This window comes from Protomyctophum parallelum (assembly GCF_964188405.1).
Source record: "Protomyctophum parallelum genome assembly, chromosome: 7".
Classification (NCBI taxonomy): Eukaryota; Metazoa; Chordata; class Actinopteri; order Myctophiformes; family Myctophidae; genus Protomyctophum; species Protomyctophum parallelum.
In genome coordinates this window covers 19,397,052-19,424,999 of record NC_139705.1, presented here as the reverse complement: position 1 = coordinate 19,424,999, position 27,948 = coordinate 19,397,052, and the positions used below count along the sequence as shown (strand labels likewise).

Below are 27,948 nucleotides of genomic sequence, written 5' to 3'. Positions count from 1 at the left end.
CATGTATGGAGGATGGAGATGACTGGAGATGCCGCTGGAGGGCTCATCATGAACTAGAGAGAGAGCTGGAGGCAGGCTCTATCACTATCCATGGGTTCCAAAGTTTGACCCTGGCATCAATTACACAACTGATGAAGTAGAAGACAGCTCAAGGTAGGAACTTTTGTTTTTTGCTTCTTTGCTGCTGCTGCTGCTGCTGCTGCTTGTGTTGTATGCTGTGTATACTAGTGTGTTTGAAGTTGGTGTTGGTGTACTGTCATTTTGGGACCCAACGACTGGGTGGAAACATGTTCAGTTACAGTAACTTCTTCTGGCTCTGGAATTGAATCCTGAAGGTTTGAGTTGTAACAGGAAACAGTATATGTGTACAGTATGGCGCTTGATAACTTCAATAATCCTACAAGTTAATTTGACATTTTCCATTGGTTTAAGCTAGAGGTCTTTGGCTTTATAACAGCCATCAATTCCAAATGTTCATTTTCAATTGAACACTGATAAACAGTAGGTTATGTGTGTTGTGCTATGGTGGCTGAGGTTTGTTGCAAGTTGTGACAGGGTGGCTGTATTGTTTCATGACTGGCATTGTGGCAAAGAATGTAGGCCCTAGTCAGCCCTTAGCTCTGGTCCATAGGCAATGTTTCTATGATTCTGCCCTTCATTGGCTATGCTACTTTCGCTTTTAAATCTCACATGGAACTCAGACCAGCCTCTCCTCTTTAGCGTATTTAAAAAGAACGTTTTTGCTACTCACCAAAACAAAGGCGGGTTGTGTCATTAGAAAGCCTACTTTCCTTAGTGGACACACTCTGAGTCCACTAAGGAAAGTAGGCTATCTAATGACACAACCTGCCTTTGTTTTGGTGAGTAGCAAAAACGTTATTTTTATTTATTTAAGAATTTAAGAGGAGAGGCTGGTCTGAGTTCCATGTGAAAGTTAAAAGCGAAAGCTTTTCCAATGCAGGGCAGAATCATAGAAGCATTGGCTATGGACCAGAGCTAGTCAGCCCTATAGTATGATATCCTTTGAGTTCAGTCATCATGTGAAGCAATGTTTGATAAACATATATGTTGGAGATTTGTTTTTATGATTCATAATTCTTATTTAGAAACACTAGACCTGTTCCCATCGGCCACCAGCCTACTTGGGAACGATGCAAGTTGGTTGACTGTGTTCCTATTGTGCCCATATAATGGAGATCTCTGTATCTGTCTGTCTGAAGAGTGCAAACTGACTGAAAAATGGACTGTAATCAAATGGCAGGTGTGGGGTTGCCGTGGCAATCAATTGGCTGAGGCAGAGGCTGGTAATTCTACAGGGGAGGGGACTAAGGGCCGATTCATACTCCTATTTTAGAGCCGAATAAAAGTCGGTTTGGCTCTGTAGAGCCTACAATTTGATGTCATTTGAGGTTCGGGGCGGGGGCGGGTACCGTCCTAAAGTCGGCTCTTCGGTGCTACGGAAATTTTCTGACGAGCCCAAATCATTTCGGCACTACAGCGCCGAAACAGCGGTAAAATAGAAGTATGAATCGGCCCTTAGGCTTATTAGGTCCACTGGCAGAGCCTGACCAGAGCCTTTTGTGGCGGTTCTGGACAACCGTGTATCTGTATCCAGCCGACTCAAGGCCAGGCACTGCACCCTGTGTGGTGGGGTGGAACGCATGTGTCAAATTTGAAGTCGTGGGACAAACGGTTCTTGAGTTAATAATAATACATTTTATTCATAAGGCACTTTTCAAGGCACTCAAGGTTGTCGTACAACAAGTTAAAAACAGTTAATACAGAAGACAATTCTATCAATCGAACGGCCGCGTTTTACAATTCTATCAGTCGAACGGCCACGTTTTTTTTTATTATGTTTTTATTTTGGTCATTGTAATTACATCATGTGGTTTACAATTTACATTTACTTCCCCTTGTGGTCTCCTTATAGATGTTCTTTCAGTTTGAAAAACCAGTGATTCTCATTTTTTATGAACAACCATAGTAATTAACACTGAGGATTTTACTAGGTAATCAATATTCAAGAAAGTCTGACAGAAATGATGATCATAGCAAATGGGATATTGTACAATAGGAAACAGAACCAGCAACCAGGAATCACTAGGAATGATTTGCTGCACCGATGCTCTATCGGTTGAATTGTCTGAAAACGTTCTAGAAATCCCGCTCTGAATCCAGCTTTGGTCTTTCTTGAACCTGATGCAATTGGTTGATTGGAAATGTAACACATACTGTATGTAGAAGAGACACTTGTCTAAATGTAACACATACTGTATGAAGAAGAGACACTTGTCTTGCATGGGTAGATTTGTTGAATTGTTGGTCCCTTGGATCTTCAAGAAAATTAACTAAACCAGAAAAAACATCACTATACATCCACCACCTTTGGAATTTTGATATTCTTATACCAGGCCTTACATGACTTGTAAGATATTGATTCAATAAGGGATACATTTGCATTAAGCTCTATCTTGTCTGACCAGAGCATTGTAGAAACACACGCACGCACACACACAGCTTAAAGTGATTCATGTTCTGTTCGACTCCGTTTCCTGCTGTGGTAGGGATTGCGTTGCCAGGCAACTGCCTGCCCTGCGTCCTTTGGTTGACTGTGTTGGCTCTATGGTGGCCTTGCCTTCACTTGCTCTACCTGCTCAAAAGGCGTTTCTAGTGTAGAAAACACTTGCTTATCTCATCTGAAGAATCACTGCCTCGTGAAACACAGAAATAACGATCACCATCCAAGGATGGTTTGATCCTTCCATAATACATTAGCATCCATTGAAAAACATAATCCATACTAATTGGATCCAATACCAACCTCATGGTCCCCGGGCCTTACGATTACGATCAGACTCTGTGACAATGTATTCACAGCAAAGACGAGGTTGACCTCTTTGGGTTGTATTTTGGATAACAAACCTTCAGGCGAGAAAAATGGCATTGAATGTGATCACGAAAAAACAAGATTTTGGGGGCAGGGATCTCAGACCTCCCAAAACAAGCTTGTGAGATCGAAATACCATTCTCTAAGCATTTGTGAGCAAGCAAAACTATATAACATACACATGTGAATGAAAACATCTGCAATACTGTAGTAGCATATCTTTAAAAAAAAGGCAACTGGACACCAGCACTTATTAATCATTCAGTAGCAACAGCATTATTCAGAGTCTATTTCAAGAGGGTCTGTCGTTGTTCTGCTGTATATTGTGACTACTGACTATGCATTTTTGTAGCCAACATTTGTCATTACATTTCCTCAGATGACCGGATCATATTTCACCCATGATGATAACCCTATAATTACAACAGCCTGAGCATATTCAAAGCCATTAACAATTTAGCTGCCATCGCATTCTAATGAGGGTTTCTGCATCATTGCTTCATGGACGAGAGCCTGATAGCACCAGTGTAAATGATCTGGTGTTGGTATAGGCTCGTTCTGTGCAGCCCCTATACCACCCCTAGCCTCTCCACAGTCACACAGTAAACATAACGTACTCTGGTCCCACATTCTGGCCGAGACATCAATACACGTCCAGGTGGATCCCTTCGTATAAAGTGAAATCAGTCCGGAGTCCGGAGCCAGTCAGGAATAAATTAACCACATGGATCCCATAAGGTTCCTATTCTGGGCATGTCATAATTGGAGAACATTCATAGAAAATAGGCAGACATTCAGTGAATAGTGCAGATACAATGCGTTGTTGTGAACTAGTATAGTATAGTATAGTATAAACAACATCCCCTGCCTCTATTAAATGTAATAGTTGTCTGCTACCATTGTATGTCTCATTGTCTCTTGTGACTTACTTTTGGAGTCCCAAACCCTGAGTTGTGAAACTGAAGGAGAGTTTTGTCTTCCATGGTGTGGTGGCTGGTTTGAGATTATAGATATGTTAATGAGCCTGAACAATTCTAAAAACGCCTTCTAAATCCTGATCAAAATCTTCAGAAAACCTTCAAATATGAATTAAAAAATGACAAATGTATGTTGCTACTGTATATATACTGTACAAATATCAACAACTACCCCAAAAGGGGTTCCGTCCTGAAAGGGGTTGCTGAGGCTTAATGGGCTGAGAAAGATGTTTAGATCTAGCCTACTAATGGAGATTGAACTAGAAAAAGTGCCCTTCTGGGCACAGGTCTCCACCAGGATTTCTTCCTCAGCCTAGTGGGAATATGCGTGCACAGTTTCATCGCAATCGGACGCTGCGTTGAGGAGTTGTGGCGATTTGTACAAAGCGGGCTACTCCTGAAAACTGTAGGAGCCAATCGTGGCCAATCAGGATGGAATATGAGAAATCAAACAAACCTGCCTTGATCACATGACTATGGAGATCATGTGTACCGATTTGCGTGAAATTTGGATAAAATCTGAAGGAGTAATAATAGAAAATGTGTTTTACATATGTCGGCCTCCTGGTGGCGCTATAAAGAGCAGATGTGAAAAATTCCAGGCAAAGGTTTTTCCTTGGCCTCTAGGGAGTTGGCATACAAAGTTATCCACAGATCCGTGCAGTTAGAGGTAAAAACACTTTTCGGCCAGTTATAGCGCCACCTTGAGGCTGAGTTGAAATTGTTGATGTGGCATTTTGTCCTCGGCCTAGTGGGAATGTGGGTGCACAATTTCACGGAAATCACGCAATGTGTTCATGATTTGCAGCATTTTGTTTGAAACTGAGCACTCCTGTGAACTTTGGAAGCCAATCTTAACCAATCAGGATGGAGTATGAGAAATCTGAAAGACCGGTTTCGTTGAATGGCTCTAGAGGTGTAATCTGTAGGTGTACTGTGCAAAAACTTGTTTTTGCACAGTACCTCCTGGTGGCGCTATAACAGGCCGTTCTGGAAAGTTTGGAGCAGAGCTTCATCGTTGGCATCCAGGGAGTGTGTGTGCAAAATTTGGCATCGACCGGGTTAACGGTGGCCGAGATTAGCTGCTCACGGACACACGGACGGACAGACGGACGGACGGACGGACACATGGACGGACGGAGTGCAAAACATACTCTCCCCACATGCCTTCGGCCTGGTGGAGACAATGAAGGCTGAATTAGGACTTTGTTAATACTTAGGCAAATGGTGATTAATACTGTTGAGTAATTTATAGAGAGCACTGAGGTAGGCAACATGAGCTAAGTGAAATGTTTAGCTCAGAGGTTAAGTTACTCTTCTTGGAGTATCAATTTCCTTGGCTTTGCACAAATCTGCAGGACACGCATTGCCACGTGCATCAGTCATCAGTGGCAACGAGAACCACCTTAAATCGACCCTTTCAATTTGACACTGAAGGGACACAACAGCAACGCAGTTCTACCTGGTCATGGCAAGCATTGAAGAATGGTGATTGATTGTCATCAATGCATGTGTTGCAATGGATTTAGCATCATTCAGCCAGGTCAGGCAAAGGGTTGTCACTAGATGGCCAACCCTAGAAAGGAGAGATGACCCACGTTAAGTTAAGACTAATTGGCTAATTGCTTAACATTAGGTGAGTTTAGGTACAGTTAGTATGGTTACGTCTAGGCGTGGGTTCAGTGTAGTTACGGTCAGTAGGCCTACAGTGGGTTTGTGTGATACTGTATGTCTTCTCTTACTTTACTAAACCCTTGTTTAATGCAGATGCTAAAGAGCTGGAGAAACGGATAGACCCTGTTACTGAACAAGCACTATAGCAATGATTACTATCAGAATATCTAAATTCTGAGCTAAGTTTTCTGAAATATGAATTCAAAAAGGACAAAAATGTTACGCTGTTAATATACTCTATACTGTTGCAACAAGAACCCGAAAGGGGTTCCCGTCCTGAAGGGGTAAAACATCAAAAGGGTTTCCCACCTAAAATTAACACGTGTACGCACCTCTCAGAGGTGCAAATGGATAAAGGACCACTGAGGAAGTTACTGTAATCAGGCAGCCTGGCACCAATTGTTTTTACACTCACTAATTATAATTATAATAATATATTATATTAATATTATAATTGTGGTAAATGCAATTACAAGCCTTTCTGTAATAAGGCTCAGTTGTCAGTTGGACTTGTCAAGCTGAAGCCACAGATCTTTTAAGGGCTCCACACACACACCAAGCCGATGTTGGGCTGTTGGTTTGTGGATAATCGTCTGGCAAAATGTTGGTTGTAGTACTAGCACTGTAGCAGGCTATGTTCTGCATATGTACACCATCTTCTGCGTACGTATACACTGCTGTCAGTGAGTAGTCCACCCAATCCTCAAGCTCAATCGCTTTTTCCGGTCAATAACGACCGGAAAAGGGGGGGGGGGGTGTTTATCGTTGTTCGACCCAAGCAAATCAGAGAGCGTGCGTGCGTGCGAGCGCATAATGTCACCAAAAGAGCGAGAGAAATCGCACACAACATCTGACCCGATCTGATTTCCAAACATTTTAGTCAGGACAACTCAGTTTGGTGTGGGGTCAATTAAGCTGTCTGTGTGGAATGACTAAATCCACTGAACTGTGGATGTAGACGAGCCAAATCTTGGAATTATGGCAAATCAATGAACTGGAGAGAGATCTAGTTAAGTACCAAGAGCTCATAATATAGGTTGTGTGGGAAATGAGGGTAGAGAGAGAGGGGGGGGGGCAGTGGGAGAGAGAGAAGACAGATGGAGAGAAAACTGTAGGCAGGATATTTCCCATCAGTATATCGCTAATACCTGTTTATCCTGCTGTCCTCGGACAGAATAAAGGAAGTGATTTATGCCGCCTTTGGCTCTCCCCCGCAGGGATTCAGAGGATTCTCTAATACTAATTACCTATGTGGAAAAACAATGATAATCCTCTGCCTTAGGGGATAAGAGTCAGTACGTATGCTGCCGATGAGACACGGTCAGAGATGCTCTCTAAATAACCAGTGACTCACACACTGCCTCCCCGGCTTTAGTTCCACAACTGCCATTCAGCGAGAGAAAGCCACCGAGGGACTCTTGTCTGTGGGACTTGTTGGACTCTCCCATTGTGAGTGTGCGTGTGCGCGCGCACACATTTGAACAAAGTTAGATGTGCTGTAATTAAGTAGTATGTATTTTCAGAATGGAAACAGCAGTGATGTGCACTGAGGAACTTGTTAAGAAACTGAGCTTACAATACTTACAACTCTTGTAAGTATTCTGTTTTCTCCGGCAGCAGTACACCCACCGCTACTGTGCATTCTTCCTTGTCTTTCAGTTTTCAATGCAGCTGTTCCTACATCTCTACGCAGTGCAGCCATGGTTGAATACTTTTGGGACTGTGTCAGAGAGTTGTCCAGCTGGCATACCCAGCCGGAGGCTCCCAGCCTCCCAGAACCACTGACGAATTGCATCCATTACAATGGGTCAGGAGGTATAACCAGAGGTTTCCCAGCATCCATTACAATGGGTCAGGAGGTATAACCAGAGGGTTCCCAGCATCCATTACAATGGTCAGGAGGTATAACCAGAGGGTTCCCAGCTGCATCCATTACAATGGGTCAGGAGGTATAACCAGAGGGTTCCCAGCTTCGCATCAAAGTGTCCTTGAGCAAGACACAGAACCCCTGCAGTTGCAGTATGTTTGCAGCATGTCTGGAGCATGTTAAGCCATGATGAAAATGCCTGATGGCTATCCAATGAAATACCACAGCTTGCATTCTCAAGGGAGACTTGCAATTAAATCTGCGATTTAGATGCTCTAATGAGGATGAGGGGAAAGGATGCAGGCCTTCTGTTAGTAAATAACTGTACTCTGTACACTGAAATCTGTTAATTTAATACTACAAGAATGATTGTTTTACATTTGGACTTAAAATAACATAGATAATTTAATTGTGTTCTATCCTACTATAAGTGTGAAATCTCTGTGCGTTTACAGGTAAGTATGTCTGTAGATGTATCTCGAGAACCGTCTGACTGATCGTCTTCAAACTGATCGGCAACCGCCTATCTGATCGACTTCACGCTGGGCACAACTCTCTCTCTCTCTCTCCCCTGCCAATACATGCGTCGAGTTTGAGGTCGATTGGTTGGACTGTTCTCGAGACACACAAAGGTCAGATATGAACACAGACACACATGCATGCAGAGATTTCAGACATTTATAGTAGGATATGAATCCCCACAGCAGCTATCACTAACAATTAACTACAGTACAAGAATACAACATACTACAGTAATAGAATATTGACAAAAAACACTTTACCGGTACTGTATAAATTATGTACCTTCTCCCTAGTGTACATCCCACATCAATTAAATCCAGCTCAGTGCTTGGACACTTGGTTCAAAGTGAGTAAGTGACTTAAAAAAGGAAGCATACTGTAATGGACTGGAAGCCATGTGATATCGGAGAATGTAATTGAGTAGATCAAAAAAAGTGTGGGAATGGATATAGCACCGGATTTATTATCCATAGCAGATTTAGAAGCTGAGTCTACATACGGTAAATCATCTGCAACCTAATACGTTGTACTGTGTCCAGTGATGATTAAATTTAATGGCCTTTCTTTCCAACCTATAAAGCAGCTAATACATCTAGTACAGACACTATAGGTCAGGATGGGAGGAGAGCAGAGGAAAGGAGAGGAGATGAGAGGGGACTATAGAGGAGAGGGAATTTGGTGGTGAAAGGGGAAAGAGAAGAGGAGGGAGATATGAAAATGAAGACGGGAGAGCAGCAGAATGAGAATCAGCTTCATTGTCACATCACAGGTCTACAGAAGTAAAGAAATGCAGGGTGTTTTTGTGCATTTTTCCCATCGTATAGTTATTTTCCATCGAAGGAAGGGAAGAAGAAGATATAAAAGGTGCATAGCAGCAGATATATTGCCTGCAGAGAGCTGTATGGTACTGTAGTGCTTTAAAAGAAAGAGAAAATAGAAGGGTGATGGATGTTGATAAAGGAGAGGTGTTCCAGATAGTGTCTCATTGCATCACTGGATCAGGGTATGGTGTTTACCATGTTACCTTTATTTATTCAGCCCTGCTGTGAATAATGGAGCATATACTGTAGGTGAGGAGGTTCCTTGTAAGGAAGTGACAAGCACACATAGATCAGTTCAGCTCAAAGTAAATCAATTTATGTGCATGCATGCGTGCGTGTATATGCGTGCATGCGCATGAGGAGTTCTCTCTAAAGCTTTGGACCAGAGCTAAATCACTTCACGTCACACTGTGACACAAGCTCACAACAAACTGTATTGCAACAAGTTGTGCACGTGTAGTTCAGCTATTTGTGAACCTTTCTGAAAAGGGCTTGAATTAAGTTTGAGTTGAATTTTGTATTTTATATTTACTTGCTTCGTTTGCTTGTTCTTTTTCAGGGCAATTTCGAAAGGTTGTGTGTGCTCGTGTGCATGTGATGCTCTTTTTGTGGATGTGTGCCGGGCGGCCACACTAATCGATTATGCGGCTTCTCAATTAATGGACACTCAAAATGACTGTTTTCTCATTCTCTAGCTAGCACATACTTTGGCCTTCATGGTGCCAGCCAAAGTAAAATCTACGACAACCCCAAACTGCATAATATAGGCTCATGCACTATCTTTCTAGGTTGTCCTCAGACGAGCCCGACATTGTCGCTTCCAGTCATCCCGGTTCTCCATATATCTGGCCAGTTCATTGGTGCTTGTTTGCACTCCTGCATCTTTCTTGAGTACATCCACATATGTGTGTTGGTTCCCACAGCACTAACTTTCTGGCTGGCAGGTCTTATATTGGCTGTGTCCTGCTTGTCTCATTCTCCTGGTACTGCACGCAGCATCCTAGTGTAGCACCCATCTAGAGACTTCTGCAGGGTTGGCTTCAGTTGACTCTACGTCTACCGTTGCACTGTGCATGAACATCCCAGAGGGACTTGGATAAAAAATAAGGAGGATTTGCGGGGGAGGAGTTTGCCAATTTTCCACTCCCCTACATTATCCTTTTCCTCAGCCTCCTGTTATAGGCTACCTCCCCCCAGAACACATGGGAGGAATCATAGATGTCTGGATGTCGGCCCCAAAAAGACAGGCCTGTAGTGACCATGGATTTCAACACACAGACTTAGCCTTGTCTTAGCAAGGACTGCAGCTGGCCTTTGCAGTCATTACATAACGGCTCCCCAGTACTGCTGCTGCCCATGGCACTATGTGATGATACAAATATATGTTATTGTCTCCACCAGGCCGAAGGCATGGGGAGAGAGTATGTTTTCTCCAGCACCGTTAACCCGGTCGGTGCCACATTTTGCACACACACACTCCCTGGATGCCAACGATGAACCTCTGCCCCAAATCTTCCAGAACGGCCTGTTATAGTGCCTTACTCCTCCAGATTCTGTCCAAACATCCCGCAAATCGTTACACACTATCTCTATAGTCATGTGTTCAAGGCGGATCTGTCCGATTTTTCATATTCCATCCTTGTTGGCTAACATTGGCTTTCAAAGTTTGCAGGATTGGCCCGTTTTGATTCAGGTCTGCATGGCCACCGTCAGGTGATGTCCCATGTTCAAGACCGGACTGGAAACTCACACTGCAGGTATATTGAGTATATAATGAGTTCACTTTGATGGCTTGTCTCTTTTATGTAACACCATTAATGCACACTAGTATCTACTGTATAGGGCTAGGGCTAGGCTATTGGATGTAAAATATTGCGCTGCATAGTGCATACCAGTTTGATGGCTGATGGATGTTTTATTTTATGTATTTATTTTATTTTTATTACACAATATAATATATCTCTAAAAAGCTGTCCCTTCTGTCATTTATTGTCGGCATCACAGATGAGGAAGCTGAATAAATCGTGTTCTCTATTAGAAACAATAGTAAAGAGTCACATGAACAAATGGGATTTTGCACTGGAATTCTGTGTAAAATATAGCTTCATCTCAGGGATGAAAACATCTGCAAACGAATGCTTTGCCCAAATTGCTGGTCTTTGGGGTCTATTCTCATTAATTAAGCAGATTGTGAACACTTGTGAGACTGGTATACACATTAACATTCAGTTCGAATCAAATTTAATATTATAGTGCCAAATCACAACAGGTTGTCTCAAGGCACTTCACATTGTAAACTTATTTCTTTGTAACTTATTTCAATGTGATTTCAATGGTCCTTTCATAATCACATTCACACATCATGGTTATATTATGTTTATAACGTAAGAACCTTGCGTACATCACCTTATGCATTAGTACAAACAAGGGTCAAACTCTTTTTGTTCATTGTCTCTGTAAGCCGTCAGGCCAAAGGCATGGCGAGAGGCTTAGTGAGGCGAGGAGAAGAGGTCATGCTGTCCAGATGACCAGAGGCAGAGGTTATATAAGACAGTGAAGTCTCTCAGCGGGCCATGGCATTAGAATTACAGGCTACGTTTACTCCTTGTGATCATGTCATCAGGCGAACACGCAAACAAGTACAAAGCCTTGATGACTGCAGGAGGGTGCAGGCCAAGTGTGCGCTTTAAGTATTAAACTCTCTTTTAGTACAAATGAGCCTGTAATGCCAGCGTCTTTTGTTTCAGCCTCGCCGGTTTTCATCTCACTAGAAGTGCAGATTTACGTCAGGTGACGGGTCTCAGAGGGATTGGATGACTGTTTCAGGATTGTAAAGAGGCTGCTGCAGTCCTTTCATGACAGAATTGCATGTCATGGCAGAACCTGACACAGTGGTCTGGTGCAAATCAAGCCCAATTCAAGCGAAAAGCCCTTGACTTGTGATCCACAACACTGTAAGATATTTAAAGACTTCTCTTCCTGCAAACCATATAGGGGATATTAGTATGATTAAGTCATTTTGCTCTCAACAATGTCACTGTCTATGACAAACATGCACGTTGTTCTTGTGGAGAAGATGTGGTTCCTGTAATCATTTTAGGTACGGTATATTTCTTTCCAATGTCCATTTTATAGATTTATAATAGCTACAGCAGCAGGGCCCTGAACGGCAATGTCCAGCTGTCTGTCCGTCCATCCGTCCAAAACCTTCGGTCCTATCTATGCACACTGACACTACATATCTCAAATATGAAATTATACTGTCTGTATCGCCATAGAATTTGCTGAGTGGATTTATGCTCCCTGAAGGATAAAACCTATTGATTTTGGTGACCCCATGGCCCTATAGCATCACCATTAAGACAATCCACTTGCATTCCAATATCCACTTGAATCTCAAAAGCTAATGGGCATATTTCTATGACACTTGCTGTGTGCAGTGGCTTCATTCTAATCCCCCTTGATGTTTCTTCTAGCACTACCCTCGAACCAAAATAACTACTTTGTTCACAAGTTATATTATAATATAATAGGCAGAATGCAGAATGAACCCTACTGACTTTGATTATTATCGTATTCTTTTTTTAAAGATTTGGTTTTGGGCTTTTATGCTCTTTATTTATAGGACAGACTGACTGAAATGGGGAGTGACAGCTGTGACACGCAGCAAAGCTCGTCTGGACCCTGCATGCCCTCATATCATCAAGACTTGACTATTGCAACTCACTCTACTCAGGAATTACCGCCTCATTTCTCTCCAGACTACAACTCGTCCAAAATTACGCAGCTAGACTCTTGACCGGCACCCGTAGACAAGAACACATCACCCCCGTCCTATAGCTTCCCTTCACTGGCTGCCTGTAAAATTCAGAATACATTTTAAGGTTTTAATGTTTGTTTTTAAAGCCCTTCATGGTCTGGCACCTCCCTATATATCTGCCCTCATCACTCCACTAGGGCACTCGGATCAGCAGACCAGATGGTCCTGAAGATCCCTCCCACTCACCTAAAATCAAAAGGCGACCGGGCGTCGCTGCACCCAGACTTTGGAACGTCCTGCCACTAGTTGTGAAAGCTGCGCCTTCTATGGACATTTTTAAATCTCATTTAAAAACACACATGTTCTCCCTGGCCTTTTAACACCATATGCCCCTCCCCCTTTTTAATCATGTGTTGCTGTGCTCTCCCATTCTATAGTTTTGTTCTTTTTATTTATTTTTTCTTGTGAAAAATGTTTCTACTGTATCTTCTTGTGCATTTTCTCTACTGTATATGTTTGTTTTTATGCTGTCCAGCACTTTGGTCAACCTTGGTTGTTGTGTTGTGCTCTAGAAATAAAATTGACTTGACTTGACTTGGATCAGCATTCCAATCCACGACATGCTGTCAGGCTGGTTTGCAGCCTAGGTGCGGCCCGGGCCTTGATATGAATTTATTCATGTTTTTATTTAAAAATATATATTGAAACGTCGCTATTAGCCCCATGAGCAAGGTCACAGCCAAGGCTGTAATGATGGCCATGTCGTTTGGTTCAAGCCAATTTTGTCGAGTTGGATGTAAGGAGGAGCACATTAACTATGCCTGGGCACTTATTACTTGAATCATAACACACTATATGCTTAGGAATAAAAATCGCCCATTGCATTACAATATATTGGTAAATCCCCTCTACCCACCTCCTATGTAACGCTGAGGCACACAAACACAGTATTTATTTTAGCCTCTCAAACTATAATATAGCCTGCTGTCATTTTATATTCTGTAGTTATAAATAGCCTAAATGCTGTACTGGGACATAATGTGGAACCACAGGAGATGTCTCAAGAACCATCTCATCTCTCTGGTAAGATCCTTGGTGCCTCTGTCCCCTCTTTATATGGAGCTTTATATCAAACACCACCAGCATCATAAGGAACCCCTACCACCCTTCCTGTGGTCTGTTTTTCCTCCTACCCTCAGGAAACAAGTATAGAAGACAGCATTAAAGCCAATAGGATGCTGAATAGCTTCTTCCTGAGTGCAGTGAGGATTATAAATAAAACCCCTGCCAATGCCCCCACACTCGCCACCCTCCTCCAGACACATTGAACCGAAGTGACTGGACATGATGTAATTGTACTTCAGTATTTCATAGTATTTATGTACAGTATGTAAATGTTCATATAGGAAAATTGACAAATAAAGTTATTCCAAGTATAAAGTTATTCCAAGTCAAGATATTTTGTTTCGAAGTCCTGAAAAACAGAACTGAGTTACACAACTGAGAACTACAGAGTTTTATTTTGTTGCTAGATTGTAGAGACAATAATTTGCTCCTAAAGCTGAAAAACAAAAGAAATTATGAAAAGCTGGACAGCCGTGCAGGTGTGCCAGCATGGCAGAAGTGCCAACATTCTTTCGTTGTATGGTCCATTAAGTTTAGGTGACAAACTGGCTGCCATCAGATTCCCAGCCCTCTGAATGCTGTTGACATCTGGCTTGGTGCTGACATCTGGCATCAGTGTTTATTATTAACCAGGGAGCATCTGCTGGGGTTAATGACATCACATCTTCTTTCCCTGGGACACAGCTCTTGCTGGCTTCTAATGAGAAAGAAGTGCATCAACAGGATTCTATATACACAGTGACACTACAGCATTAAATGTTGTGTATAGTTTTTAGTAAGCTTAGCTTTGCCTTCTGTCTGACTCTGTACATAGCCATTATATTTTGAGGTAAAAAGAAAGGTAGCAAATTCTGATCAAGACCTCGGAGGTGGTCAAATCAGATTGATTTGACTGTTTATAGATGTCTTCCTTTTGTCTTGTGCTTCAAGCACACTGCAGTCAACAGATGACATGTTGAGGACAACAACAATTTAAAACCCATGCATCCATAATGTGACAGCAACAGATTGTCAACATAGTGACTATCGATTTTCTATTTTGCTACTCTTTGGTAAAGTGGAGTAGATCCCTTTCGCTAAATTTACTTTTTTTTGTGTTAATATTCCTGTCATCTCAAATTCAACAACGTACCTGAGCCATGTGTAACGAGATATTAACGCACAACAATTTAATCACCACTTTTACCCTATATATATATATATATATATATATATATATATATATATATATATATATATATATATATATATACGCATTTCATAGATATTAGTCCTACAGCCTTTCAGACTTTCCGATCACTTATGCTGTAATTGCCTTCTTAATCAGATACAATCATGTAATCGGCAAAGAGATTTTTTGTACTTCTCTCTGCCTTATACCCGTTTTTTCTTTGACCCCAGTGATTTTCTGTGCATATTAACTAGAACTTCAACTTCACTTAACCTTCCCTTTGGATTTCTAGAGCTACACATCTCTGGAGTGACAGTGCTCTGCTCTCCAAACATGACGGATGTAATCTTATATAGCACATGGTGGACTAAAAAAAGGGGGGTACTTGAAGCCGAAATGTTAATGGTTCCATCCCTTGAGATGGGGAAGTCAATGAGCACCACTTATCCCCTCCCTGAAAACCCACTAGGTGCACTTGAGCAAGTCACTTAATCCCAAAATAACTTGTGTGGTCAAATAAATAAGACTGTGGTTGTACTGGCTGTGCAGCTTCCATCTGGGTATCTCCCACCTGTGCATGTGTGTACCTGCCTGCATGAGTATGAAGGCGTGCTGAAAAAGAGCATCCACGCTCAGTGAACCTACTGAGTGTGGGTTTGCAAGTCTCTTGTTACAGTTTCAATTAATGAGATTGTTATTATACATTTACATGGCAGCAGTTATTTTATTTGAATAATGTGATGTATTTTTGCATAACAGAGAGGCAGAGTCCAGATTATTTTCACAGATATTGATGACGCAATAATAATGTGTCGCTTTTGTTTTGTGTATTTCTAATGTTTCAGCATAATCCGTATAATATCGGAATCCGTATAATGTCAGAATCTGTATCGGCAGATATGACCCTGCAAATAAAGATCGGAAATCGGTCATAATTTCATTATCGTGCACCCCTACTTTACAAGGTTACATAATGTAGACCCACGTTTATTACGGCATATTAAATCTGATGACGGATGACAGGTGAGCTGAAAAGTGGTTGCTTACGTTAGGGTGCCACTCTCGTACTGGATATACTGTAGGTCTAGCTACAGTATATTATGTATGAAGGGCATTACTGTACCTCTCATACTGCTGTGTTTCATCCTTTCGCCTCGCTCAAGCGTGTCAACTCAGCATATGCAATCCTAATTAAATCACCAGCGAATAGGGACAGTATGTAGCATGGGAATAACTAAACGTTATACAACCCTGTATCACAGCTACTACAGTATGTGACGCATGTGCCCTCTCCCGTGATTTACACAGCTCCAGGGATACTTGATGATGCTCTCATTAATCAACTGACTGACTTCACAGCCCAAGGTCCTGGCAGATTTATACAATGCATCGCCTCTCACCTGAGTTATGAGCGCACGGCATAGTTCATCTTGAACAGTGTTTTCTCAGGACCGTACTGAAATTCTAACTTCAGAGCAGATATGAATTGCTGTAAGACGCAGTCTTTTCCTTATAATTTATAATGTAGACGTTTGAACAGTTTATGAATACTTCTTTGAACATATATCTTTTGATGCCGTGTACTGTGAGTAACTTGTCATTTGGCATTGGGGTACATACTGTACTATATGCATATCAGACAGAAAATAAACTATTCATTTCAGAGAGAGACAGCATACTGTAGGCTACTAGAACACTGCAGCACAACATCAAATATTCATATCATACCACTGGCAATAATCCAGGATCCTTTAGTAAAGCACAGAATTTCTCTTAACATCCATTTATAACCTGCATGTGCATCTATTGTGTCAATGGCAGTGTGAAGGATAACACAAGTCTTCCATTAGTCATGCGTGAAGCTGCATGTGCTCGTCCTCGCAAAGAAATGAAGGACGGTCCTTATTTCTGTGCAAAGCAGGCCCCCTGCAGACACTCTTTGTCTGTATTCTTTCCACCAAGGACATCTACCAGATTCAGATGAAGACAAAGACAGGTGAAATCTTTTATGTTCATCGCACCACAGTTACAAAGCCTGTGAATGTCTTTTAACAACACTTTATGATAGCACAAGTAACCACTGAGAAGGCAATTAAGGGCCGTTTTACACATACTGTACAGACCTTATGTAACCACCTGGAACCAAACCCGTGTCTCCCTCATGGGAAACCAACCATGTAATGCTCAGACAAAGGGGAATCCCACCTGGCAATGCATCTACTGTTCATGCAGGCCAATTTGACACTCATTCATACATTCATGCATAACAGTCTACAGTACACTGAGTCGTGTACAGTGGGCCATATTGTTCCTCTGTCTTGTTTTGGAAAGAGCTGTCCTAACATGCTCCCTCGTGTTGGTGTATTTCTAGCCATACGGTGTCCTCAGTGGCTGCGTGTGTGCTGAGATGACATTGTCAACATGGTGCCTGCAGAAAGTGCTAATTGTGTCTTTTTGGAGCTCCCTGGCGTGACTGGGGAGATAATAAAGGCCAGTTATCTTATTCCGTGGCACACAGATGGCATCCTAGGAAGTTAGCATACGGTATATCATTGCTATTGTAACAATAGTACATTTAGAAAAAATCATCAGTTTAAATATCAATTAACTGTTACAATCAGCAAAATGTAGTCTACAGCTGTATGTACAGTATTTAAAGCATGATTATAACAGAAATTAACTTCTCAAACAATTCACAGATTTTCTCATTGCATATTTACACTGAGTAAATGACAGGTTCGTGATTTATATATTTATCCTCCTTATGCATCAGTCTGCCTCTTCTCTCAGTCACTCTAGCTACAATAAGCCTATAAGACTTGTACAATGTGCTAAAGTAAAGTAAATCAAAGTTCTAAACAGTCCCTGCAATAGCTGTCCTGTGCAGTGCATCCGAACGCGCACATTGGGTATTAACATAACATCCAGACCGATGACCATGGATGGATTGTTGTGCTATATTTTGCGCCACCCCTTGTCCCTAAACTTCTTTGCCTTAATGCCATATTTTACTATTTTGTAAAACATTTTAAAATAGTTCAAATAGCTGATCTTCAAGCTTACAACGTATCAATATAGATCGGCTTAGTTGAACAATTTTAAAATGTTTTTCAAGATAATAAATATGGCAAAAAGGACCATGATGTCAGTTAATCCTGTCATATTTGTGAATTAAATAATAATAATTTGATGTATTTTAAATGTATCATAAAATAAATAATCGAATCAGATTGAAATCATATCGAATCTTGGTAATTACATATTTCATATAGCATTTGTTTTTTTATCTTTTCCAATAGAGGTTATGCGCGTGACATCATCATCATACAAGGAAGCTATGCGGAAATGCCTACTGAGTGGCAAAAAACGACTTTCTAGTTTCTGGCCTTGACAGCCCATACATCCAAACAGAAAAGTCATAATTTGATTGCATTAAATTACTTTAATCAACATTAAATTCACTTTGTCACTCACTTTGCCACTCGATCTGCCATTCACTTCCTGCATGTGCATACCCTCTATTCAATCATTATCTACAATTGTTGTCTGAGATTTGCCTCCTAGTGTGTTTCCCAATCCCTTATGTAAATGTTATTTAGGCTAAGTTTGAACTTAGTGTGAGGTTGTGCAGCTCAACTGGCCGCTCCAGAGCAGCCAGGTATTTAATTTGTTTCCTCAAGTGGAGCATTTTGTTGAGTTACTAATATGAGAGCTCCCCCTATTGTTCATGTCTGAGAAGACAGTGGAATATTGCATCTATCAGCAGCACTGGGTGATGAAACATGATGATACAGCCTCATCATGAAGGGTCAGGAAACTCGGAATGAAAATAGCAAACCGTGTAGAATTCCAATTGTTTTCCAAAAGAAATAACTGAAGTAATACATTGTAGAGTTGAGTTTAACAACAGTGTTCATAGAACCATGTCAGACTGGGAGACACGTCGTGGGATTGTGATAATGTAAAAACAATACAATATATTTGGAATAATGGTGCACTATCCCTAGTGTGTGTGTGTGTGTGTGTGTGTGTGTGTGTGTGTGTGTGTGTGTGTGTGTGTGTTCTCCTGTGGGTGGAAGGACGGAGAGAGTGCACAGGCGAGCGGGGAAGCTCAAGTCTGCGTTCCCATGGAAACCATTGTATTTCCCTCCCTCGTGATTGGTGCTGCTGGAGTGAGCAAGTATCTGCTATTTTTGTCATTATTCAACACCTCAGACACGAGCGCGGTCACAGGACACACAGTACAACACTCAGACACACACATAGCCTAGACACACACGCTCACACATGCATGCACACGCGCATACACACGAGACAGGAGGACGATCATGGTAGAGAGAGAGAGAACTTAGGAAGGACACATATCCCAACAAAGGATCTTCTGTATACCGTTACTCCCCGGAAATATTTGAGGTTATATTGGCCTATGTGCGAGTCAGAAGAATGTATCAGACATAATTTGGTTTATTATTCAATTCAACACGGTAAGCTTCCATAAGGCACTTCATTTCTGAGATTGTTTCATAATGCCTATATGGATTTTATGAAAAAGAGGAAGCAGCCCATTGTGAAAGTTAAAAAAGAATTTAATATGACACTGACCTTTACCAACCAGTAAGACACCCTGAGGGAAACGTTGCGTGCACGCATCCGCCTGGGTGACGGCAGACTGCTGGGCGAGCGCTGGTGCTTTGGCATGGGGGGTTAGATCAACATATGGAATGAATTCTGGCCATATATGGAGCGTGCCTTGAGTGTACAGCGTTTGATGAGATCGACATATGGAATGTCAGATTAAATATACAACTTTTCCTTGTGTTAAAGGGGTAATCAGGGTGGCAGCGGGGGCAGTGCCTTGAGTGTACAGGGTTTGATGAGGTCAGATGAGGTCAGATCAACAAATGTAAAAACCTCCCAATGTGTGAATGATTGAACCATTGTAAATCGATTTGAGCACTTGGAAAAGCGCTATAAAAATGCCATTAATTATCATTCATCATTAAAGCTATAGGGTGAGTGCCCATGTAGAAACTGTAGGTTTCTACAGAAAAGCGGTTGGTGAGAGTATAGGCGCAGGATTTGGAACCTCCCATTAAAGTCTTATTGAATTAGTCCCCCATGTTGCCCCAGAAGGGTCTAATCCATCTATACCTGAACCAGCCTTTTGCAAACTTTCCCTCCCTAATGGTCGGAGTTGGATCATAATCTAAATTAAAACTGGGAGGATCAAAGATCAAAGGAAGAAATGGCTCGTGGAGGGTGACCGGTGGTTATGCAGAAAATGAACAGTTGACACGTCATTGATTGTTCGATTTATTTCTGGATTGACTTAGCAATGATTTCACAGGCTTGTACCTAATCGGTAGTTTACAACACAATATTAAGTATTGGGTCTGAGAATGTGAAAATGGTTGAAACCACTGCCTTTCGAAGGCCCTCGAGATATAATACCATACAGATACACATGACAACATGCAATTGATTGCACAAGCATAAAAAGCATAAAAGCATGATTGCAAATTAATATCTGCACTGCAGTATGTTGATGTGTTGACACAGCTTTGATCCGTTCTGTTGAGGAGCCAAACCATGTCATGACCCTTGATTACCTTCAGTGTAAAGCATTTCATTCCAAAAGGTTACACCTGCTCTTATGACTTTTGTTGTTATTACTTTTTACCAGCTAAAGCTGAATTAATTAGTGACCAAGGCCTTTGCGGCGGCTGCACCAAGGCTCTGGAATAATTGTCCATACACATCTGAGCCGCCCAGACAATAGAGGGTATGCAAATGCATAATGTGAATGGCAGATCGAGTGGCAAATCGAGTGGCAAAGTAAATTAATTGTTTTTTATAGCCATCTAATGCAATCAAATAGGACTTTTCTGTTTGGATGTATGGCTGTCAAGGCCAGAAAGTAGTTTTTTGCCACACAGTAGGCATTCCTGCATAACTTCCGGGTATGATGATGTCACACGCATACCCTCTATAGATATTTTTTTACATCCCATTATTTCTTGGGTAGCCCTATTTTCCCTCACTGGGGCTAATGTTTGCTTGTTTGTGTTTCTATTGCATTGTTCTTTGTTACCCCGACAGCACTGAGATCAAAACATTTTTGATCTCAACAACAATTTTTATCATTGCTTCTGGGGACTGTCAACTGCATATTATTTGGGGCGTCACTTTGGGGGACACGGAAAAGTTTGAGAAGCACTGATGGAAACAGGATTGTCAGAAAAGTGATTTTAGAAGGCATTTGTAGGATCGGCCTCAGGTCTTAATGGGGTTCAAATGCATGTAAAACATATGCACTTTGTAGTTGCTTTCTGTGGATGTTAATCACAGTTCATTAACATAAACCATTAGGGTTCTTTTCCTCTCAGCAAATCAATAATCCAGCCTCGTGAGAAGGCTATTGCGAGGATTATGCACTGCAGGCAGCTGGGGAGATCTTTGCAAGCCCAAGATGAGGAGATGGAGAGAGAATTCATTCCAGTCCAAGATTAGAAAGGTGATTTTCTCTCCCAATTTGTTGTGTACCATATTTTTTGCACCTGTTTAGTGAGACCTGGTGTTACCTACACTGGGGTGGGGGGGAGGGAGGACCAGAGAAGATGTATAAGGGGGGCAGAATCCATCAGCCATTCTTCCACAAGGCATGCGAAGGTAGTGTGAGACACTAGGACCCAGTAGAGAGACTGAGCCTCTGGATGCTGTCTGCCTGGCCGCCGCCTGCCTGTCTGCTCTGTGCTGCTTGCAGTTGGCCTGAGCGCGTGCCGGAGCCAGCATGTGTGTGTGTGTGTGTGTGTGTGTGTGTGTGTGAGTGAGAGAGAGTGAGAGTGCATGTGTGTATAAATCTTTTGTGCATCAGAGGCTGGAAGACAGGAGCCCTCTTCCTCTTTTTTGTTTGGTCCGCGTGTGTTGCTCCAGCTCTGCCTGCGCCACCTGCATCGGAGACCTGGCCGGATGAGAGGGAGGTGTGTGTGTTGTCCATTTATGGAGATGGGTGTGTGTGTGTGTGAGGGGGGGGGGGGGGGGGGAGAGTCATTGCAGGGAAGAGAGTCCGTGGGGGGGGGGGGGGGGGGGGGGGGTTGGCTGATGAAGAGATGAAAGGACCAGGTGAGGTGGAGACACAGGAGGTGCCCCTCTCCTCTCTCCCCCTCTCTCTGACGTGGTGTGTGTGTCTGTCTGTGTGGTGGTGTGTCTAGCGAGTGTATGTGTGTTGCGCGTGGTAGAGAGCAAAACAGGTCCACTTCCTTGAGCAGACTGTGAACCTGGGCAGGAGGAAGCAGGGACCCTCTGCTGACTGAGGTATGTCATCTGCTTAATATTAACCACATCTGCTCCACTTGACACACTCAATAGACGCCAATCTATGGAGGTATACGTTAGTAAGGGGAGGACGCCGGGATGTTGCAATGAGAAGATATGGGACACTATAAGGGATGCAGGGAGCGGGGAGTGAGATATGGGTGGAAGGCAAGCTGAACGAGGGGGATGATTACGAACTAGTGCTTTTTTCATAGCATCCCATAACATCCTCCTGGTCTGTCCAACGTGAAAGGCATATACTGTAGAACAAGAGTATGATTCCTCACATTTGCAGATGGTGTTGATTTGACTGAGACTGACAGCACGCTGTATACATCGCTTTGACCATTGCGCACCATATACTGTTTACATGAACTATTCTATTCATGGGGCTGCCGGAGAGTGAAGATACACCACAATGAAACAGGGTCAGTTAAACAACAGGCAAATTTTTCTCCTGGCGGTAAACACTGAGTCATGTGCATTATAATAGGGTCATATGGTTTACAATTGGCAGCCACCAATATTCTAGTCTTTGCGGTTTGTTAAAATGTTGTGAGCTTGTGGACATCGAGATAATGTGCAGCTGCTTTGAATGTACTTTTTAGTTATAGTAAGTTAGTTGTTTTTATGTGTGGAGCACGCTGTGGGCCTATTCATTTTATTATTTTAATTTCTCTGACCTGAAGAAAACAAGATAATGGATTGGGCTAACCAGACTTACTGTGTTCGTCCATTCTGTAATTATATTTTTTGTGTGCTAATTTTCACATGGGCCATTTTAACAGTTTAAAATAAAGGATCCTTTGATAGGGAAAATGGACCACATCACTCAAGGCAATGCATATAATGCTGATCATGTGTTTCTTTTGTAATGAGAATTTCACTTCTGGCGTTCCTTTGAGTAGGTGACTGTTGCATGATGGTCACTCGCATGCTGCTCGGGAGGGATACCCTGGACAACAACGATCAATATACTGATTGGAATAAGCCTCCCTGGGGAGTTGCTCTGCCATTGTATGCTAACTGTAGCCGAGGCATCTGGTTTGTTTATTGGGTTGAGGGTTACTCCAACCCTTTGACCTTTTTCCACGAAGCCCGCTTGCTTAATCTTGCATATATCTACCACATGTGCTCAGTGGTCTGATCGATGTACACAACTGTCAGGAAAATAACAGTCGTATTGCAGTGATGCATCATCATGCCGTCACACTCGTGAAATGGAAAACTTGGGCATGCAGGTGTATAGTGCATGGAAATGTACCAAGGGCCGTAGTGCTGGCTCCGTGGCTTTGCCAGTGTGTGGGGTTGCTTCCAGGTGAGGTTGTGACAGTAAACACAGCACGGGGCCCTCCCTATTGCACCGCTGGTCCCAGGGACACGTTTTACTCCCCTCCTCTCTAGCACTGTCCACACACAGCAATTGTTTTTCTTAGCTCAACTATCAGCTTGTGAACATACATACAGTGACTCATTTTCAAAGAGACGTAAACATTCTTATTGCAGTAAACGGGAGTTTTAGTATATATGGAATTACAAGAACCACAACATGACCCACTTTCTTTCCGTGTTCAATTTGGGTCTTGCTATAGATAGAGATCAGTAGTAAACAGCACAACATTTTGTGTTCCTCCTCATGATGGAATGCTAAATGTTTCACTTATCTTATATTCACTTCACTCCACACAGGGAGCTGATTAATGCTCACAGTGATGCTCAGTTTACTGTCCTTCTCCAGTCTGCTTCCTGACTGTGTAAAGGAGGGGACATATGGTCCACTTTGTGCTTCCTGACTGTGTGAAGGAGGGGACATATGGTCCACGTTGTGCTTTTAGCCGTTCCCTAGGGGCCTGGTTGCCCCTGAAAATATGCATCTGAAGATGCAGATGTCAGTGATGTACAGTATGTAGCAAATACTGAGCTGGAAGTGAGTGCACTGTGCAAGAAGTCTGTGACTTTATTATCAGCATAATGATTAAGTTATACTGCTTATACTAAGTGTTTTAACTAGGGATGCACCAATATATCGGCCACATATCGGTATCGTCAGCTATTTGCCGTTATCGGTATCGGCAAATAAAGCTGCCATTAACCATGTGTTGGTTATTTATTTGCAGCCTACCAAGCTGTAGTAATTCCTAAATAAACTAATATCGGTATCAGTATAGGCTATCGGCTAAATAGTTATTTTAAACATCAGTATCGGCCAAGAATTTCGATATCTATGCATCCCTAGTTTAAACTGGTCAGCCAAATGAGATATCGGCATATATCTACTTTGTAGGGCATATACTCAATCCATAAATTAAGAGTGACATACATCATGTATCAAATGAGCATACCTGGAATAGGTCTTCTACATTCTATGTAGTTATTATAAGTGAGAAGTATACCGTATGTAAGACAGGAAAATCATGTATTTATTGCAGATTCATAATTCAGTTTAGTTATCAAAATGTTTTGCCAGTAAAAGCTGAATTTGCAGGCATATAATGTAGACAGAAATCAATTAGAAATCAATTAGGCAGAGATTAGGCAACGAGACAACCAGGTGCTCACCAGAGACGCAAGTCAATGTAGTTAAGACGCGCAAACGCAGCTCGTAAATTGCAATAACAACAATTAGAATAAATGACGTACTTTTTTCAGTTTTATTACACAGACAGACAGTTCTGCCTGGGTTACATAATAATCGCTCACTGCATTCGCAAATAGTAAAAAGTGCTCCTGAATCAAACAGGATAAGATAAGACATCATATAAAAAATGGGAGATCCGTGCAGAGTTAAAAGAGGGATCAGACTTTATTAAACGAACATATTTTGACCACTTGCAGACTCATTATATATAGGGCTATAAACAGGTAGCATAGAGAAAACACAGATTTTATGTTTTCTTTTAGGCTTTATGTAGGCCATTATTATTATTGCTAGAGCAGTGCCTGGCCTACTTAACGATGCAAGTTGGAAATGCATGCTCCACCCAGTTATTGTGCCTGTGTCCCTTTTTTGCCAATATATGAACCTTTGTGCTGGTTCTGGACAACTGTGCGTCCGACGGACTCAATGCTGGGCACTGCACTCCCTGTGGTGGTGTGGAGTGGAACGCGTACATGTGTCGAATTTGAAGTCGGTGGGGCGAACAGATCTCGAGTTACGTTATTATTATTCTCTGTAATAAATTATCCTGTTATTTTTAGTTGTGTTCCATGCATGTATTGGTTTAAAATAGAGTGCTTATAATTTACTGGGTCCTCATGCACTTAGGTTCATAATATTACTATAATAGTAATACTAATACTTACTTTTAACTGGAACGTTCTGTGTTTCAGATCACATGCCCATCTGAAGATAACACTGGTGGTTGGACAATGTCTTTGCTGGGATCAACGAGATAAAATTCACTGCATCTTCAGGGAATTGAGTGAAGCTGCATGTGTGTACTGCTCCAGATGCTATGACCGACAGCTCAGCCTGAGTCTGTCTGTGACCCCCCCACGGCAGGGGAGGATGGGTGATGGGCCTGTGAATGTCAACGGCCTCTCTCCCTCTCATCCCATCCTCTCATGGAGCCTACTCCCACACCAAGCCCCCCCTGGAACACCTCCCATGCTGGCGCCCTCCCCTGGCTTCCCGCCTTACTGTACCCCAACGCCTCGAACGTAACGCGACCCGGTGGCGGAGGAGGAAGCGGGGTCGACGTGACGCAGACATTGGCACTGTGTGCCATGCTCATCATGGACGTGCTGGCGGTCGTAGGCAACTTGGCCGTGATGGCGGTCATCACCAAGACACCACAATGGCGCAAGTTTGCCTTTGTGTTCCATCTGTGCCTGGTTGACCTGCTGGCGGCGCTGGTACTGATGCCGCTTGGGATGCTGTCGGACCACGTGCTGGCGGACGACACGCTCTGCCGGAGCTACCTCTGCCTGAGCGTGTGTCTGATCAGTGCCGCCATCCTTACCATCTCTGCCATCAATGTGGAGCGTTACTACTATGTCGTTCACCCCATGCGCCACGAGGTCAAGATGACTGTGGGGATCGTGGTGATGGTGCTGGTGGGGATCTGGATCAAGGCTGTCATCATGTCTGCCCTGCCTCTGCTGGGATGGCTTCTACAAGGGGACCGAGCGCCGGGGATGCCTCCAGTCCTGGGTCCTGGCCGGAGGCACTGTTCCTTGCAATGGGCTGGTGGTGGGATCACACGTTTGTTGTTCATGATCTTCTTCACCTGTATCTACTTTCTGTGCCCTGTGCTGATAATCCTGGTGGTTTACTGCAACATGTTCAAGGTGGCCCGTGTGGCGGCCATGCAGCATGGCCCCATGCCCACCTGGATGGACACCCCGCGCCATCGCTCCGACTCCCTCAGCAGCAGCCACTCCACCATGGCAGCCAGCCTGGGTGGGGCTGGGGCTCGCTCCACCCCTCAAAGGACCTTCAGCGGTGGGAAGGCTGCTGTGGTCCTTGTGGTGGTTGGGGGCCAGTTCCTCTGCTGTTGGCTTCCATATTTCTCCTTCCATCTCTACTCAGCCCTGGTGTCTACCTCTCCTGGCTCCCTGGACCAGCTGGAGAAGGTGGTCACATGGATTGGCTATTTTTGCTTTACCTCCAACCCCTTCTTCTACGGTTGCCTGAATAGGCAGATCCGAGAGGAGCTGGGCCGTCACTTGGCTTGCTTCTTTAAGCGCGCCGGGCCTGGTGAAGGGGAGCTGCCGAGCCGCGAGGCGTCTATTGAGGAGAATTTTCTACAGTTTCTTCAGGGTACTGGGCGCAATCTGGAGCCCTGTAACTCTCGCATCAGGGCTAGCCCAGAGCAGCACGAAGATGATGGCCCTCAGGACTCTGCTGTTCAGCAGAACGTATCGGCTGGCTACCACATCCCAGGACAGATCCTTGAGGAGACCGCAGAGTTTATAGAGCATCAGCAACTGAACAATGAGCTGAACTTATCAGAGACCTGCTGTAGGACTGTACCTGAGCTTTAGCTGCCTATTGCGTACTGTAGATAGTCTGTAATCCAATTGATGCTATTTGTTTCCTCTTTCCAAACATGTGTTGAATGATGAGCTCATGTACATACTAAGACTAATGAAATGAACTGCAAAATATAGTATCTTCATTTGAAGAATTAAAGGTAAAGGGGCATTTCACTGAAAAACAGAGATGATTTGCAATTTACATGTATCCTGTGATTATCACCTATCCCATGAGGGACACTGAATCCTTCCGGTCGGTTTGCAGATTGATGAAATAATGTGTGATCTCGAGGGAAAATAGCATGGACAAGAGCGAAGCTTATAGGTTATACAAAGAAACATTATGAAAATGTTTTGTTTTAAAGTTGCGCATACACTACTAATTTATTGTCCAATGTACAAATGTGTCTTTATTTAAAGAATGCAAATAAACAATTAAACACAAAGCAAATTCTGTGAAGCCATGACTATAATAAAAATTTAAATCCCTCTAATGGAATCACTCCCACTCAACATAATTTATTCAGGTTTATTATCAGTGAAACGCCTCTTTGAGCACGATATGCATTTCACTCAAATGTGGGTTTTTCGTAGGAGGTGGGGACTGGGAGAGATCATTGATGCCATGTCCATTTTGATACTATTCAACCACACCATTACTTTATCATTCTGAATCACAGTCTCTTTTAAACTGATATCAGTTTATCACTGTTATAATATTATTTCCTTTTTTTTTATACCACACTGAGGGGGGGGATATTATATCCAATATAGGCCTACTGCATCTGACCATCTTTATCCTATTGCCAAGAATGCTATAATTTTTGTATTTGATTCCTGAAGACACAAT

General features: G+C 42.7%; 1 protein-coding gene across 2 annotated transcripts; it reads left to right on the top strand.

Moving 5' to 3' along the window:
* Positions 1–57: 57 nt before the first annotated feature.
* On the top strand, positions 58–27,948 carry gpr61 (G protein-coupled receptor 61). 2 transcript variants are annotated; one of them, XM_083768317.1, is made up of 2 exons: positions 58–153; positions 25,452–27,948. In XM_083768317.1, the coding sequence occupies exon 2, from the start codon at positions 25,686–25,688 to the stop codon at positions 27,105–27,107; it is 1,422 nt and encodes a 473-aa protein (XP_083624443.1). In that variant the 5' UTR covers positions 58–153; positions 25,452–25,685; the 3' UTR covers positions 27,108–27,948. The 2 variants fall into 2 exon arrangements, with proteins under 2 accessions (XP_083624443.1, XP_083624442.1); XM_083768316.1 differs by lacking the exon at positions 58–153 and adding an exon at positions 21,935–22,121.